At 36.5% G+C, this 18332-nt stretch overlaps 1 protein-coding gene across 1 annotated transcript in view; it reads left to right on the forward strand.

Moving 5' to 3' along the window:
* The window catches only part of HERC2 (HECT and RLD domain containing E3 ubiquitin protein ligase 2), a 211665-nt gene that overhangs the window by 128717 nt on the left and 64616 nt on the right, over window positions 1–18332 (forward strand). Inside the window, 12 exon segments of the mRNA XM_043991382.1 lie at window positions 94–236; window positions 5874–6132; window positions 6308–6450; window positions 7375–7473; window positions 7575–7743; window positions 7844–7969; window positions 8808–8916; window positions 9451–9590; window positions 10578–10768; window positions 11790–11895; window positions 11983–12074; window positions 16993–17168. Of these exon segments, the coding sequence (XP_043847317.1) occupies window positions 94–236; window positions 5874–6132; window positions 6308–6450; window positions 7375–7473; window positions 7575–7743; window positions 7844–7969; window positions 8808–8916; window positions 9451–9590; window positions 10578–10768; window positions 11790–11895; window positions 11983–12074; window positions 16993–17168 (1753 nt within the window).

Here is an 18332-nt window from a genome sequence, read left to right on the forward strand (position 1 = left end):
TTATTCTGTGAATGTATGTTTCATATTCAGTAGAATTTCACTTGAAGAACATTTATATTTCTATTAATATCCGTGATGTGCTTTAAAATTCAGATGATGGTACAGCTGCATCTCCTGATATTGGAGATATGTCTCCTGAAGGACCTCAGCCTCCAATGATCCTCTTACAGCAGTTGTTGACATCTGCCACACAGCCATCCCCTGTAAAGGCAATATTTGACAAACAGGAACTTGAGGTATAATTATGCAACCTGATAATGTTTATTACAGTGTATTAAAAAGAAAGTGAAGGTATTTCTTTATAGTGTGCATTTTTTCAAGTATGTATTCTAAGGTCATAGTGTTTTTCATGGTACACTGAAACTTTTATTGTATAACTAGCTTGGAAAAATGAGAGATTTGATAGCATTTTCGTTTACCCTTTTTAAAAAAATGACAGTTTTATTTCAGCATTAGAAATTTAGATACAGTACTAGAGCCATTTACATTTTGTTTTGTTTTGTTTTTGTGGGGCAATGGGGGTTAAGTGACTTGCCCAGGGTCACACAGCTAGTAAGTGTCAAGTGTCTGAGGCCAGATTTGAACTCAGGGACTCCTGACTCCAGGGCCGGTGCTCTATCCACTGTGCCACCTAGCTGCCCCTAAAAGTTTTAATGGTATCTATTATAATTGGATTTTGCTTGGGGAAGTATTTATATATTGTTCCTTTTTTTGATGGATTTGGGGCCAGGAAATTTTTGTGTGATGATTTTAGATACTTTATTAGTTTTATTAGGTGTGTGGTGGTACCTTAGAGTTCTTTTAATTTGCATTTATTTAATCAGTAGTGATTTAGAGCATTTTTTTCATATTTCATAGTTTTGATTCCTTTTTCTGAAAACTGCCTGTTTGTATCCTTTGGCCATTTATCAATTGGGGAATGGCTCTTATTTTATAAATTTGACTCACTTCTGTATATATTTGAGAAATGAGGCCTTTATCAGATACTGGCTGTACAACTTTTTTCAGTTATGATTACTGTGTGTTTTCCTACATCATATTCTTCCACCAGTTATACTGCTCTCTCTCTCTCTTTTTACCCTTTCCATCCTCAAAAGTGTTTTGCTTCTATTGCCTCCCCCGGTCCACCTTTCTTTCTGTTTGTCTTCTCCCTGTTCCCCTTCTTTTATCTCATATTTTCTGTATTTTAAGATAGATTTTTATACCCAACTGAGTGTGTATGTTATTCCTTCTTTGATGAGAATAAAGGTCAGCCCCCCTTTCCCCCAACTTCCTCTATCTTCTACCCCCTTTATGTGATATAATTTACCCTGTTCTGCTTCTCCCTTTCCCTTTCTTCCAGTGCATCCGTCTTTTTAACCCTTCATTTTATTTTCTTTTTTTAGATATCATTCCATCATAGTCAACCCATACCTATGCCCTCTGTCTATGTATATTCCTAACTGCCATAATAATGAGAAAGTTCTTAGGAATTAGAGATATCATCTTCCCATGTAAGAATATAAACATTTTAACTTTATTCAATTCCTTATGATTTCTTTTTCCTGTTTACCTTTTTATGCTTCTCATGAGTCTTGTATTTGAGAGTTGGATTTTTCTCTTCTTTGTTTTTATTCATCAGGAATACTTGAAAGTCCTTCATTTCATTGAATATCCATTTTTACCCATGAAGGATTATAGTTAAGTTTTGCTGGGGAGATGATTCTTTTTTTTTTTTTTTTTTTTTTTGCATTTTTATTTATTTATTTTTTTTCTGTTACATGTAAAGATAGTTCTCAACTTTTGTTTATACAAGCTTTCCAATTTCAGATTTTTCTCCCTCCCTCCCCTCCCTCACCCCTCCCCTAGACAGCAGGTAACCTGATATAGGTTATATATATACAGACATAATAACATTAAACATATTTCTGCATTAGTCATGTTATAAGAGAAAAATCAGAGCAATGAGGAAAAACCTCAAAATAGAAAAACAACAACAACAGCACCAAAACCAAAAGAAATAGTATGGTTCATTCAGCATCTATACTCCACAGTTCTTTTTTTTTTTTTTTCCCTGGATTTGGAGATCCTCTTCCATCATGAGTTCCCTGGAACTCTTCTGTACCATTGCATTGGTGAGAAGAATATAGTCCATCACAGTAGATCAACACTCAATGTTGATGATACTGTGGACAATGTTCTTCTGGTTCTGCTCATCTCACTCATCATCAACCCATGCAAGACCCTCCAGGTTTCTCTGAACTCCTCCTGCTCATCGTTTCTTACAGCACAATAGTATTCCATTGTATTCATATACCACAACTTGTCTAGCCATTCCCCAGTTGATGGGCATCCCCTCAACTTCCAATTCCTTGCCACCACATAAAGAGCAGCTATAAATATTTTTGTACATGTGGGTCCCTTTCCCCTTTCCATGATTTCTTTGGGGAAAAGACCCAAAAGTGGTATTGCTGGGTCAAAGGGTATGCACAGCTTTATGGCCCTTTGGGCATAATTCCAAATTGCTCTCCAGAATGGTTGGATCAGTTCACAGCTCCACCAACAATGCATTAGTGTTCCAATTTTCCCACAGCTTCTTCAACATTTATTATTTTCCTTTTTTGTCATTTTAGCCAATCTGATAGGTGTCAGGTGGTATGGGGAAGTAATTCTTGATTGTTATCCTAGCTCCTTTGCCCTCTGGAATATCATATTCTAAGCCCTCTGGTCCTTCAGTGTAGAAACTGCTTAATCTTGTGTTATCCTGACTGTGGCTCCATAATATTTGAATTGTTTCTTATTGACTGCTTGCAATATTTTTTCATTGACCTGGGAGCTTTGGAATTTCCTGGGAATTTTCGTTTTGAAATTTCTTTCTGGAGGTGAACAGTGAATTCTTGCAAATTCTGAGGGTAAATCTGGTTCTAGACTATTAGGGCAGTTTTCCTTGATAATTTATTTAAAGATGATATGATATCTAGGCTCTTTTTTTCATCATGACAGGAAGTCTAGTAGTTTTCAGAATATCTCTCCTTGATCTGTTTTCCAGTTCAGTTGTTTTTTCCAATGAGATATTTCACATTTTCTTCTGTTTTTTACCTTCTTTTGATTTTGTTTGATTGTTTCTTGATGTCTTATAGAGTCATTAGTTTCTACTTGCCCAATTCTAATTTTTAAAAAATTATTTTCTCCAGTGAATTTTTGTATCCCTTTTTCATTTGGCCAATTCTGCTTTTTTAAGGAGTTCTTCTCTTCAGTAGATTCTTGTGCCTGTTTTACCATTTGGCCTATTCTGTTTTTTAGGGCATTATTTTCTTTAGTATTTTTGATGCCTACTTTACCAAGCTCTTGACTCTTTTCATGATTTTCTTGCATCACTTTCATTTTTCCCCCCAATTTTTTCTTTACCTTGCTTATTTGAATTTTTATATCCTTTTTGAGCTCTTCCAGGAATTCTTGTTGGGACTGAGACCAATTCACACTGTCTTTTTTTGTGTTTGGGTTTTTTTGGTGAGGCATTTGGGGTTAAGTGACTTGCCCTGGGTCATGTAGCTAGTAAATGTTAAGTGTCTGAGGCCAGATTTGAACTCAGGTCCTCCTGAATCCAGGACCAGTGCCATCTGTATATGGGTGATGTAACAAAATCTGGAGCCTGGTTCCAGCAAAGGACCTCTATAATCTTCTCACCAGTTGTTCAACCCCCTAACTGGTGGGCTGAGAGCTCTGGGAGCTATTGGACCCTCTGATTCAGTTGCCTTCAAGTACCCTGTGCTCCACTCTCACCCTAGTGCACCTGACCTTTCCTGCCAATCTTCTAAGTTGTCTTGGGCTGGAAAATTGTTTCACCCTGACATTTTGTGGGTTCTGCTGCTCTAGAATTTGTTTTGAAGTATTACCTAAAGTTGTTTGGAGGGGAATTTGGGAGAGGTTAGGTGAATCACTGCTTTTTCTCCACCATTTTGTCTCTGCTTCTCAATTGTAAAATTTTATGTAGAAGATGATGCTCAGATTTGGGCAGCTAGTCAGCACAGTGCTGGGCCTGGAGTCAGGAACTTATCTTCCTTTGTTCAAATCTAGTCTGAGACACTAGCTATGTAACCCTGGGCAAGTCACTTAACCTTGTTTGCATCAGTTTCCTCATCTGTAAAATAAACAGGAGAAGGAAATGGCAAACCACTCTACATCTTTGCCAGGAAAGCTCCAAATGGGGTCACAAAGAGTCGGACACAACTGAATCAAATGAATAATAGCAACTCAAATTTAAAAGAATTACATTTATTAAAAGACATTTTTTTGGGAGAATTTGAACAAGGAAAGCAATATAATTTTTAATGACTTATAGTTTTTTGTTTTGTTGGTTTTTTTTTCGGGGGCAATGAGGGTTAAGTACTTGCCCAGGGTCACACACAGCTGATAAGTGTCAAGTGTTTGAAGCTGGATTTGAACCTCAGGTGCTCCTGAATCCAGGGCTGGTGCTTTATCCACTGCACTGCTTAGCTGCCCCATATAGTTTTTAAAACCAGTTTTCAAACTCCATTTTCTAACACATGCCTCTTGCTTCATCTCATTATTCCTTGATTTGATTGACTAAATTAAAATGATTGTCCGAATACTTTATTATCTGAATTTAAGAATTGGAAAGATGCTTAAAATTATAATTAGTAAAAATCTCCACTCTTAATTTAGTTAATTTCTTATTGCACATGATGTTTTAAAAATACCATTTCTATTTTCCATTTAAGAAACAGTGGAAAAGTATCCTTCCCACCCCAAACATGGTTTTGGCAGTAGACCTAAATTCGTCATAATGTATAGCCTTGTGGATTCTTTGGGGACACAGCTGCAAGGAGATACTCAGTGCCAGTGACATTTCCTGTGATTCAGTGTTGTCAGGCTATTGCTGCTTTTATCACCCTTCTGCTTTTTTGTCAAGAATTATTAGAAGGTCATGGATTCTAGTCTTTTATTAGTCTTTACCATGAAGTTATTCAGCACTGTGTGATTCAAATAATGTGCACTTTTCCCAAGTTAATCATTATATCTAATTCAGCAGCTTTTCTGAAATACTTGTCAAATACAAAACTCTCAAAATGTTTTTGATGAATTTGTATATGTCTATTTCATTCTTAGCTTCATTGATTCCAATCATGGTAAAAGAGCCTACATACCACTAGCTTTAAATCTTTATGCTTGATAAAAGAGCATTGTCCCTTAGACCTACATAAATGATTTTTGATCACTTCTGCTTCCAGAATGATTCTCTTATTGATTTCTGTATGGTCATACTACCTAGAAACTCTGTTATGTTTTTGTTTTTTCACTATCAAGAAAAATTTTTATCATTTTTCTCCTGGATAGTATTTTCTCTGTGTAGCACAGAAGTATCTGCTACAACTGGAACTATATCCCCATAGCGTCTAGTGGAGGAAGAGGGGGAGAGATAGTTTTTGGTAGGGTTTTGGTGGCGGGGGATGGAGGGATGGTGGAATGAAATGCAACATAGACTTGTAAATACCGTTTTCATTGGAAGAGAATGGGTAAATACTTTATTGAAAGACATAGAGTTGTACAGACTGAAAAGGGGTGGAGGGAGTTGTAGTATCCATCAGTGAAAGGAGTAGTCCATGCTTATGAAATGTTGAATCTTTTAAAGTATTAAAATAAACATTGATCATGTTTTTTCTTCTATTATTTTGTTACATTTTGCATGCAAAATGTTCAGAAATCTTGAAAGAAAAATGTTTCAGGCCTCCTAACAATATATTGTACATCATGACTGTCAAAGACAGTAATTATAAGAAAATCATTGTCCTCATAATTTATGATGTGACTTTAGTATTAATTTCTTAGAAGGCTTATTACAAAATTGTGGATTTTTTCCTCTCTTTGGATAGGCTGCTGCTTTGGCTGTATGCCAGTGTTTAGCTGTGGAGTCAACTCATCCCTCAACTCCAGTGTTTGAAGAATGTAGTTCCAGTGAGGCCACAACACCTGTCACAGTACAGCATATTCGACCTGTAAAAGTGAAAAAGCGAAAACAGTCTCCTATTCCTGCTTTGCCTATTGTAGTACAGCTCATGGAAATGGGATTTCCTAGGAAAAATATTGAATTTGCATTGAAGTCTCTTACTGGGAGTGCTTCTGGGTTGCCAGGTATTGCATTTTTAAGATCCATTTTATTCACATTCTTAAATATATTGTGCCTTTCCTTGGTTATATATAGAGTACAGTTTAAATGACAATATGACAGCAACCTTTCTTAATTTTTGTTAATATAGTAAAACCTTAAGTCTGTATGAACTAATAATATAAATGCACATTTTTTAAGGTGTCGAAGCCTTGGTTGGTTGGTTGCTGGATCATCCTGATGTACAAATTACTGATCTCTCAGATGCTGATACAGTTTCTGATGAATATTCAGATGAAGAAATAGTGGAAGATGTGGAAGAGGCTGAGGCATCTTACCCTGTGGTTAGTATGTGGGGAGGCATTGTGGTATAGTGGAAAGACTTCTTTATTTGGAGTCAGTGGACTTGGGTTTGAATTCCACCCCTCCTGCTTACTACTGACGTGACCTTGGGCAAGTCAATTAGCTTCTTTCTGCCTCATTTTGCTTATTTATAAAGTATAGGGGTTAGAATATATAACCAACCTCTTAGAAATTTTGCAGTTCAGGATCTATGATACTATAATCTTTCTCAAAAGTTGAATCAGGGGGCAGCTAGGTGGCGCAATGGATAGAGCACCGGCCCTGGAGTCAGGAGTACCTGAGTTCAAATCTGGCCTCAGACACTTAACACGTACTAGCTGTGTGACCCTGGGCAAGTCACTTAACCCCCAATTGCCTCACCAGAAAAAAAAAAGTTGAATCAGTAGTTAATTTTAAATATTATTTTGGTAACTTAAACTTGTAAAACACAAGTAACAGAGTTTAATGCTAAACATATGTTGTTTTGTGTTAACTTCCCAATTTGATTTACCTTTGAGAAGAGTGGTTTTTGTCACATCATTCAATACAGTCTTAGGTATATAGTAGTAGGTCAATAAATATTTGATTGTTATTTTTCTTGTCTGAATGCAAGTGATTGTAGTGTACTGTCTAATGAGAATTAAAGGGCCTTGGGCACAGAGATATTACCCTGTTCCTATGATTCTCTGACATTTTGGCATTAATATATTGAAATGAATATTGTCCTAATTTTCAGTTTTGGAAGAATTAATCTTAATGATAATTTTGAGGTTGATTCAGGCATTTTGGATATTTGCAATTTCCTAGATTCATCTCTGGAAATGATTTGGATGGTGTCACAGTATAAACATTATTCTGTTCACTGTGTAGAATACTACTTTGGTTTAAATACCTTTAAATTTATTTTCTTTGGTTTTGTATTCTAGTCTAGTTGTGCTGTTGTAACGGAGAGCCAAACTTATAAAAAACGAGCTGATTTCTTAAGTAATGATGACTATGCAGTATATGTTAGAGAAAACATTCAGGTGAGTAGTGTTCTTAGGCTACAGATTATTGGATATTGGCTTGTGTGAATCATTCAGTTCATAAAGCTATGATTGGACATGCTCTCTTGGTTTTAATTTAGGTAGGAATGATGGTTAGGTGCTGCAGAACATATGAAGAAGTTTGTGAAGGAGATATAGGTAAAGTGATTAAATTGGACAGAGATGGATTACACGACCTCAATGTGCAATGTGATTGGCAACAAAAGGGGAGTACCTATTGGGTTAGGTATATCCATGTTGAACTTATAGGTAAGGGCAGTTTTCAGTAAATTCTCTTGATGTATTTTCATATGCAGAAAAATATTTTACAGAAACAAATAAAAACAGTGTATTTGTTTGAAATTTTTAGGTTTCCCACCACAGAGTTCTCCTTCCCACATCAAGATTGGTGATAAAGTTAGGGTGAAAACATCAGTAACCACACCAAAATACAAATGGGGATCGGTTACTCATCGAAGTGTGGGAGTTGTCAAAGGTAATGTACCTATCCATTTGAGTAATATACAAGATAGTAGTTTTCCATCAATCCATACCATGTTTTATGTCTATAAAAATCTATGACCCCAAAGTGCTAAGTATTAAAATAACCTTATTTTCCCAACCTTTTTTCTGGATGCTGCTTTTATAATTAGAAATTTGTGATATAACTGGATTAGTCTACTGGCAGTACAGATGTTTCATTTCATTCTTTAGTGATAGCAGTACCATGTCAACAAATTACTTGTTTCTAGATCTGAGATTTTGAAGACTTTTAATAATGTGAGATTTTATTAAAGAATGTAGAAGAAATTTTAAAATACTAACTTTTTTCTACTCCTTTTTTTGAACTCCATAAGTGTAATGTCCTATTTCGAGAACATTTTCATATAATTTTCTTTTTAAGTGCTTTATAGAATTAGCCTGTCATACCTGTAGTGACAATTGGAGAAGAGGAAGGAAATTTAAGTTAATGTTTCTGAAAATTGGATAAAATACTAAATTACTTACTTTTTTCTTTTAAAATGTCTTTTTTTCCTCTAGAGATTCTTAAAAATATTGTCATACATTTTGGTGGTTTTAAGAGTGAGATAATTGTAGACATTTTAACACTGATAGATGGTGCAAAGATTTTATTTTTAGTTATTAATATTTTTGAATAGTAAATTATCCTTGCTGTGGTGATAGTGGACTTATTTTTAGGTATTAATGATAGGTGATCATTTTTCTAAGTATAATAAAAATATTTATGACTAAAATATAGATTTAATTTTATGGTCTTTTTGTAACTGATACATTTTTCAGTTTCCCACCAAGAAATTTCTGTTGTGTTTTAGCTTTTAGTGCTAATGGAAAGGATGTCATTGTGGACTTTCCTCAACAATCTCACTGGACAGGATTATTGTCAGAAATGGAATTGGTGCCTAGCATTCATCCTGGAGTTACGTACGTTTTGATTTTCTTACATTCAAAAGAACATCAACATTGTTGAGAAGTGATTAAGCTTTTATAAAGGGATTCTTAACCTTTTGTGTGTCTCTTGACACAATTTGTCACTTTGGTGAAGCTGGCAGACACTACTTCTCAGAATGTATATATATATATATATATATATATTTTTTTTTTTTTTGGTGAGGCTGTTGGGGTTAAGTGACTTGCCCAGGGTCACACAACTAGTAAGTGTTAAGTGTCTGAGACCAGATTTGAACTCGGGTCCTCCTGAATCCAGGGCCGGTGCTCTATCCACTGCGCCACCTAGCTGCCCCAGAATATTTGTAAATGTTTAAAATAAAGTACATCAGATTACAAAGGAAACTAAAGGTCTCAAGTTCCTGGGTCCCCTGAAATCTCTTTACCTTGGTGGTCCATGAATCACAGATCAAGAACCCTCTTTTTTTTATAGCAATTTGGGACTGCTTATATTTATTTATTTGTCATTTTTTAAATCATCAAATTTGTCATATATTTTCAAATTGTTAGGTGTGATGGCTGCCAGATGTTTCCTATCAATGGACCTCGTTTCAAATGCAGAAACTGTGATGATTTTGACTTTTGTGAAACCTGTTTTAAAACTAGGAAGCATAATACCAGACATACTTTTGGCAGAATAAATGAACCAGGTACGTCAAGTGAGAGAATCTGTATGATTTTCCTCCAACCAGTATGTCAGTAAATACCTCAATTAGTACTTCAGTGACCATTTGAAAAATGCAGAATTATTGATGAAATAGGAATATTTTGCTTTCATCAAATGACCTTATGTCTGTTCATTGTTAAAGAAATAAAAACACCAAAATGTGGTGTGGACAGAAACAGTCAAGGAAAAAAATTATGGTGAAGACAGCTATGAAATATGTAATATACATTCCAGTTTATTTAATCAACTCAGTATCAGCAAGAGATAGTTAATGATTCATCTCTATAGTTTCTCTTTTGTTCTAAGATTCAACAATGTGAAAAGGAATTGGGTGATACTGTACTTCTATGCACTTTTTTGGTTTTGTTTTTATATACCAGTTAAAATAGGTTGAATTGTACAGGGTACTGGGAAGAACATTAGACTGGGAATCAGGAAAAACCTGGGTCTGATCCCCAGCCACACTGCCGCCCCTCCCCCACGCAGTAATTGTATGTTATTGGGCAAATAACTGAATTTCTGTGACATGAGTATGTGTGACTAAATAGTGAAGGGAACATTGTCTTTGATAGTCTATTTTTACCTGTAACTTAGAGGTACTTGAGTGTATGCAGTTATGTTATGTTAACAAAACAGCTTTGCATATTTTTTTTTAGAAAGCATAAGTTATTTCTCATTTTTGTACATGGCATCTTTGACTTATCCTCTTGGACTTGGAACTGTATATAGCTGTAGTCATTGTAAAAACCTGAGAGAGTTGAGTAGGCATCCATGATATAACTTGGGTATATAAATGTGATGGGTTGTGTACAGGAATAGGCATGCTGCCACTTTTTCAGTTTCAGAATATAGTGTCATCAAATTCATCAAACTTGGACTCTTGATTATAAAAGTTTTTTTTTCTCTAGAGTCCAGTGATTCACAGGATAATACTATTTATGTACCTGGCTGTTCATTTTATGTTGAGCAGGTCAGTCTCCTGTATTTTGTGGGCGTTCTGGGAAACAGCTGAAACGTTGCCACAGTAGTCAGCCTGGAATGCTCCTGGATAATTGGTCAAGAATTGTGAAGAATCTAAATGTGTCTTCATCAGTAAATCAGGCTTCTCGCTTGATTGATGGCAGTGAACCATGCTGGCAGTCATCTGGGTCACAGGGCAAGGTAAATGGAAATAGTTGTCTGTTATAGTTCTGCTTTTTCACTTAATTTAAGTTTTCAAAACGAACTTGAAGGGAACCGATTTAGCTAAGACCTTCTAGGACATTGTCACAGAGAATATCTGGAAAAATCTATTGAACGGATTTCTCTTTTGAGTAAATATGCTTATTTGTTTAATGTATTTGGAGAAAATATTCATGGCATCGACCATTTTTCTTATTCCAAGAAATGGCCATAGAATTACGTACATAAATTCAAATATATATTATTTTCACTGGTGGGGGAAGTATATAAATCAAAAAGCATTTATTAAATACCTATATTTACCTACTGTGTGCCAAGTACTAAAGTAGGCACTTAGGATGCAGTTACCAAAAAAAAGAAGCCATACTTACTCTTACGGAGCTTACATTCTAGGTAGATAGCATGTACATGTATTGCCAACAGTTTTTCCACTCTCAATATGTCTTCATTGGTCCATCAGGACCAACATTTCATGAGAGACCCCAGTCATACTCACTTCATTTCCAGCTAGACTCTGTCTCTGAACTTTTACACCTTCTCACCATTAGCCTTATCCTCTCCCTCTGCCTTGTGCCCTCCCCATGCCAAGTTTCCTGCTTGTCTTGTTTTTCCCTATTAGAAGGTAAGCTTGGGAGTTGGTACTGTTTGCCCGGCACATAGTAAGAACTTAATAAATTATCTATCTATCCATCCATCCATCCATCCATCCGTCCGTCCGTAGGCTTGTTTGTGTCTGTCTGTCTATCTACAATAGAAAAAATAATTTTTTTAGCTTTGGGATAGTTTTCTATTTTTATTTGAATTTGAATATGTTGAGTCTGTAAACTTAAAACAAAAATTATAAAACTGTATGAGAACAGCTATTTAGAATTGAGCTTATTTTCAGATTAGTGCATAGAAATAGCCTAGACTATTGTCTGCTAAACCTGACTAAAGATTTTAGAATTGATTTTTAAAAATGCCTATACTGTTTATTAACTAAGAATGATTTTTTTTTAAGCATTGGATTCGATTGGAGATTTTCCCGGATGTTCTTGTTCATAGATTGAAAATGATAGTAGATCCTGCTGACAGTAGCTACATGCCTTCACTAGTCGTAGTTTCAGGTAATTGAATCAGATCACTGGGAAAAAGAAGTCTTCTCTTTCAGATTATAAAATCCATTTCTCTGATTCCTTTATTTTCTTCTTTAGGTGGGAATTCCCTAAATAACTTAATTGAACTAAAGACAATCAATATTAACCCAGCTGATACCACAGTACCTCTTCTAAGTGACTGCACGGAGGTAGGTGCAAGATCTTAACCAAGGAGTCAGTTTTCCATAATTTGACAATTCAGACTATTTAAGTTCCATAATAGTGTCTATTGTTCCATTTGTGTTTTTTCTTAATAATTTAGGGCTAGATTATTTCATTAGTATATTATTTTAAGTATTTTATGCATATAAGATATTACAGCTGTAAATTTTCAGGTAATTCTGAGAAAGAAGTCCATAACAAATTTATTTTTATGCTCTTGAGAAAAATTGCCTTTGTTAAAAAATAGCAAAAAAGTCTCTTAAAAGGTAGTCAAGAATATAGTACCTTGTGCATAGCTGCTGCTTAATAAATATTTGTGGATTAATTCAATCCTCTGACTACTTGCATAGTAGTCATATTGGTGTTCATAAAATCCAACTCAATTATGTGGCTTCTACAGTAACACTTTGTGGTTTCAAGTGTTAGTTCCTTTTATTCTTGATCCTGTGAATGTAGTTTTCCAAGTAACCTTGACTTAGTATGTATTATGTTTAGACATTCAGTGAAGTTTATTATATACAATCCTTGTATATTCTATGAAAAGTTTATAAAACCACTTTGATTAGTACTACAGTTATTATATGAAAGAGGAGATGTTTTCACTTCCCTGAAATAAACTGTATGATGAACTTAGCTGATTAAAAAAACAGAGAGGATAGAACATTGAGAGAGTTCTGTAATAGCTGTTTTGCTTTCTATCAGCTTCATTTGACACTAGTGATGACCCTTTCTTTTATACTCTCTCCTCTTTGGATTTTTGCAACACTCTTCTCTCCTGGTTTCCCTCCTATCTTACAATGCCCCTTCTCAGTTTCTTTTGATGGCTAAACCATCACATTACATATCCTAAATGTAGTCCCCAAGGTTCTGTCTTAGGACCTCTTCTGTTTCCCTCTATACTCTTTGAAACTTCATTAGCTCCAGTGAATTTAATTATCATCTTCATGACAGTTAAGTCAGTCAGTTTCTCTCTCTCTCTCTCATCTATCCCTATTCCCTTCCCTTGAGTTTCAAAACCATCAATTTTCTACTGGATATTTCAAACTTAAGTGCCATAGATATCTCAAACTCTGCATTCATTACCTCTGCCCCCATGTCCTATCTTTCCTCCAAACTTCCTTATTTCTGTCAAAGGCATGCCCATTACTTTTACTTCCTTTATAGTATCAACTAATATCTATTTACATCTGACACTGTCCTGTTCTCAAATCCCTTGACCCCATGTCTTATAATTACCCACCTATTGCTACACCTCAGACTTGAATTATTCCCATCATCTGCCATTTTCAGTCCTACTCGCAAGCTGCTGAATGCAGTTGGAGGAAGTTTTACAACTCTGTTGACTGGGTACATTACAAATTCGTGTTAACAACCTTAACTGGGTCTACATTTTAGCACGGAAGTTCCTTTATTACTCCCTAGTTTATTTCCTTGAATCACTCCCCACAGAACCTTTTCTAGACCTTTTCTACTCTTTCCAAGCCTCCCACAGTCTTCTCTCATTCCTTTTCTCAGCTGAGGCTCTTAACCTCTTAACTAAGTGTGAGATTTAAAATTGGATATTAGATCATAAATCTCCCCTCTTTAACCTTTCCCTTAATTTATTTCCCAGACTAGTAAATGGAAGAAGCTTCTGGTTTTCTAGTTAGAACTTTTATTGTGTGGTAGTTACCAGGTGATGTTGATTAGAGGGATAGGAAAGTAGAAATACAATACAAATTGTCTTAAGTCTAAGCTTAGTCTATATTCCATATAAAACTCACCAAATGCCCAAGGCCACCTTTGGGGAGAGAGACCAAGTCAAGTGCGTGCTGCTAACTGCGAGCTGGGCCGAGTCGAACTCCAGTCAGCATCTGTCTGTGCAGCGCAGCCAGGGGACCAGCAGAGCAGGAAAGAGATGCTGCATTAGTTACCTGGTGCTATCCAGGTTCTCTTAATAGAGTCTACAATGCCTTGTGTACCAAAATGGCCTTTTCTGTGAACAGAGAGGCATACCTGGTGGTAGAATATCCGGGGAAGAAATGGCTTACCTTCTGGAGACACCCAGACACCATTGATCTGTTTCGCCTTAAATTTCTTTTTCCACTTTTCTACTTTAGAATTGTCATAGGTTAGCTTGGAAGGAATATCCTCAGAAGGTGAAAGGTTAAATACACGTTCAGGAGCTTCTAATGCAGCAAGCTTGGCTGCAGAATCAGCTCGTGCATTTCCCTTTGAAACAGGATCACTATTCCCTGTGCGGGCAGGGCAATGTACAACGGCTAGGGAAGAAGGCAGTTTTAGGGCATCTAAGAGGTCCTTGATAAGGTCCCCATTGGCAATAGCCTTGCCCGAGGATGTTAGGAAGCCTCGTTGAAGCCAGATCATACCAATAAAGTGGCATATGCCAAAGCCATATTTCGAGTCAGTAAAAATAGTGGCACTCTTACCTTTAGCTATATTACAGGCCTGTGTAAGAGCCACAAGTTCAGCAGCCTGTGCACTAAAATGGCAAGGCAGAGAAGCTGCCCAGAGGGTGTCATAATTAGAAACTACAGCAGCTCCAGTAAAACGGGTTCCCTCTCTCATAAATGAGGAACCATCTGTATAGAGGACAAGATCAGGGTTTTCTAAAGGTGTATCAAAAAGAGCATCACGGGGTTTTTCAGCCATATCAACTAAAGAAGCACAGTCGTGCAATGGTTCCCCTGAGAATGGTAAGTTAGGGAGTAGTGTTGCTGGATTGAGAACTGTGCAGCGTTTTAAAGTGATATTCTCATTACCTAACAGGGTTATTTCATACTTAGCCAGCCTTTGATCTGAAAAGGCTTGTGTCCTGTGACGTAGTAAGAGAGCCTCCACTTCGTGAGGGCATTGCATAGTTAGAGGGTTACCTAGGACCAAATCAGGCTTTTTCTATCAAAAGGGTTGTGGCTGCCACTGCTCTAAGGCAAGGTGGCACTCCAGCCGCTACAGGGTCCAGCTGAGTTGAATAGTAGGCTATAGGGCATTGGTTAGGCCCTAGTGATTGAGTCAGAACTCCAGAAGCCACCCCCCTTTGTTCATGCACAAAGAGAGTAAAAGGCTTACTATAATCTGGTAGTCCTAGGGCAGGTGCTGATAACAAGGCCCGTTTTAATTCCTTTATGGCTGAGAGATGCTGGGGATCCAATTGTAAAATGTCTGGGACAGAACTCTTTGTTAGAGCTATGAGAGGTTTAGTAATTTCACCAAAAGAGGGTATCCATTGTCTACAGTACCTGGCTGCTCCCAGAATGGCTCTCATAAGAAAACTGAGGCCATTTGACACAAATGCCCTTTTCTCCCATTCTCTTAAGCTTAAAACCCCTTGACATCATTTTCTTGTTATCCTTCATCCTTTTACCCCTCTTTGTCTTTGACAGTGAGGTGGTCTCAGCCAACTCTTCTACATGTTTTACTAATCTTGTCCCCTCTTTTCTTCTCCAATACATTGAACCCTCTATCATCCCTTCCCTCCATTTCCATCCTTTCCCTTCCTACTGCTTCCTTCTCTATTGTCTTGAAACATGCCTGAGGCTCCTTTATCCTTTACTAGACCCTACAATCCCCTCAAACTGTTGTTCTATATCATTTATCCCTTTTTTAGCTAATCTCCACTCCATTGTCCTATCTCCACTTCCCCTCTTATCACTGTTCTACCTTTTACCTTGATGTATTTGAGGCTTTTGACCTCATCTTTCAACTGAAGTTGCCTTCTCCAAAGTTATCAGTGATTTGCAAAATCTCCGTCCTCATCCTTTTGGATCTGTCTGCTGCATTTGGTATCACTGACCACCTTGTCCTCCTGCGTATTCTCTCCACTTTGGCCTTTTATAACGACACTTTTGCTTTGTTCTCCTTATATCAGGTTTAATGTTCTTCTCTGTTTCCTTTGCTATCTTGTCATCTCTCATAACCCCTATATGTGGATGTTTTCTAAGGTTCAGCCTTATGCCATTTTCTCTTCTTCTTTTATACTCTCTTAGTAAACTCATCAGCCCCCACAGCCTTATGTATCTTCTCTGTGCTGATGCCTCAAAGATTTATATATCAAGCCCTGGTCTCTCTGTTGAATTTTCCAGTTACCAAACATTTCTAAGTGCATGTACTAGATACCTCTAATTAATCTTGTCCAAAACTGAACTCATGATCTTTATCTTCAAACCTTGCCCCTTCTGTCAAAGGCACCACCATCATCTCTTCTTCCAGGGGCATAACCTCAGTGTTATCCTATGCCCTTCACTCTCCCTCACCCTGAATAGCCAACAAGTTGCCTAATTTTGCCGATTTTACATTTACAGCATCTCTTGCATCTGATTCCTTCTCTCTACTCATATAGCTGCCACCTTAATTTGGACCCTCATTAACTTTTCCTTATTACATTATTGGCGTAGCCTTCTAATTAGACTCCTTAATTCAGTTCTCTCACAACTCTAGTCTATCCTGCATCCTCATGCCAAAGTAATTTTCCTAATGTACAGATCTGCCCAAGTTTGAGTTGTTTCTTATTGTTGCTAGGATGAAAGAGAAACTCCCTTTAGCTTATAAATCCCTGGCCTCAACCAAGATCTTTATGAATCCCACACTCTACAATCTAGCCAAACTAGCCTTCTTTCTGTTCCTTACATACATCATCTTCTGTCTCCATGTGTTTGCACTGGCTTTCCTCCTTGGCAGTAAGTATTGATTGAATGAATAATGAATAAATTGAATCCTGCTTTAGAAGATAGACTTTTACTAAAGGAAGGTCATTTTCATTTAACATGCCTTATACCTAAAAAATATTATTTCAGCTTTAAAAACATGCCTTAAATTAGATTTTCTTTTCTCTCTCCACTCATTTATTTGGAATATATCATGTAAATCTATGTAAAAACACTGTGGCTAATTAAAAAAAATATTTAGTATCACAGGTATATTGAGGTTGCCATAAAACAATGCAGAAGCTCAGGAATAGATTGTAAAATTCATGGTCTTATTATACTGGGACGAATTCGAGCAGAAGATGAAGATTTGGCTGCTGTTCCTTTCTTAGCCTCAGATAATGAAGAAGAAGAAGATGATAAAGCTAACACTGGGAGGTAATATATTTGAATAAACTTGGCATTGGAATTCTAACGCAGATTTCAGAAGTTATTAGATATTTTATCAGAGTCTGTCTATCATTTGGAATAATAATTCATAAATATTTAATACATGTGTGTCATTCAGACATATATGCCAGTTTTATTAAGCAGTGTTTTATTTAAGTCATGTTTTTCACCTCTTATAGTGAAGCTGCCTTTTATAGCAGATTTTCTTATGCTTAAATATGCTTTGAGGAACATCTTTAGTTATTTAGTTGAATGAATGAATAAACACTCTTAATGGTGAAAGTGATGTTACAGACAACTATATAATATTGCCATTTCCTTTAAGAGTTCATGAACTGGTTGGCTGTACTTTATCTTGGAACTATATATAATATGGAAATTGAAAAGAAGTTAGATTAAATAATACTAGTGTGATTTTCCTCTTTAATTTTAGGAAATTTAACACTTGTGAGTAATGGTGAGATCAAAGGTGTGACCATCTTTGTGTGTGGTTGAAAATTTAAGGAGATTGTGAAGAACTAGGAGGGGAGGAGTTTGAGAGAACATTCATATGACGTTGTTCACCACTAGTATAAGGATAGCAATTGAGGAGGAAAGGCAGTCAGTGAGTGCCTTGATAAATGGGAGGTAGTGGAGAATGACATGGAGGCCAGTAGATAGTACCCACTATTACTTGAATAGGATGGAACATGTTGATACTGTAAACTTCAAAGTAGCAGCATTGCTGAACATGTGCAGAAAAGATTGACTCTGAAAATGGCAGTTGGGGAAAAAAGAATATTCCACATCCCCTGTAAGAACAGTATATCAGGCGTGCAATTGAAGGTACAATTGACAAGTATATATTGTCATCCGGAAATAGCCTAGTTTTAGTGATAACAAGTATAGATGGAGGAAGTGTGTGTGTGTGTGTGTGTGTGTGTGTGTGTGTGTGTGTGTGTGTGTGTGTGTCTCTTGGGGTGGGGTGGGGTGTATGTGAGGGAGAAAGAAATGGAAAATTTCCTATAGGAGATAACATGGTAATTGAGGTTTGTTTGTTTGTTTGTTTGTTTGTTTTTAAAGTGAGGCAATTGGGATTAAGTGACTTTCCCAGGGTCACACAGCTAGTAAGTGTTAAGTGTCTGAGGCCGGATTTGAACTCTGGTACTCCTG

The sequence above is a fragment of the Dromiciops gliroides genome, chromosome 3, assembly GCF_019393635.1.
Source record: "Dromiciops gliroides isolate mDroGli1 chromosome 3, mDroGli1.pri, whole genome shotgun sequence".
Taxonomy (NCBI): Eukaryota; Metazoa; Chordata; class Mammalia; order Microbiotheria; family Microbiotheriidae; genus Dromiciops; species Dromiciops gliroides.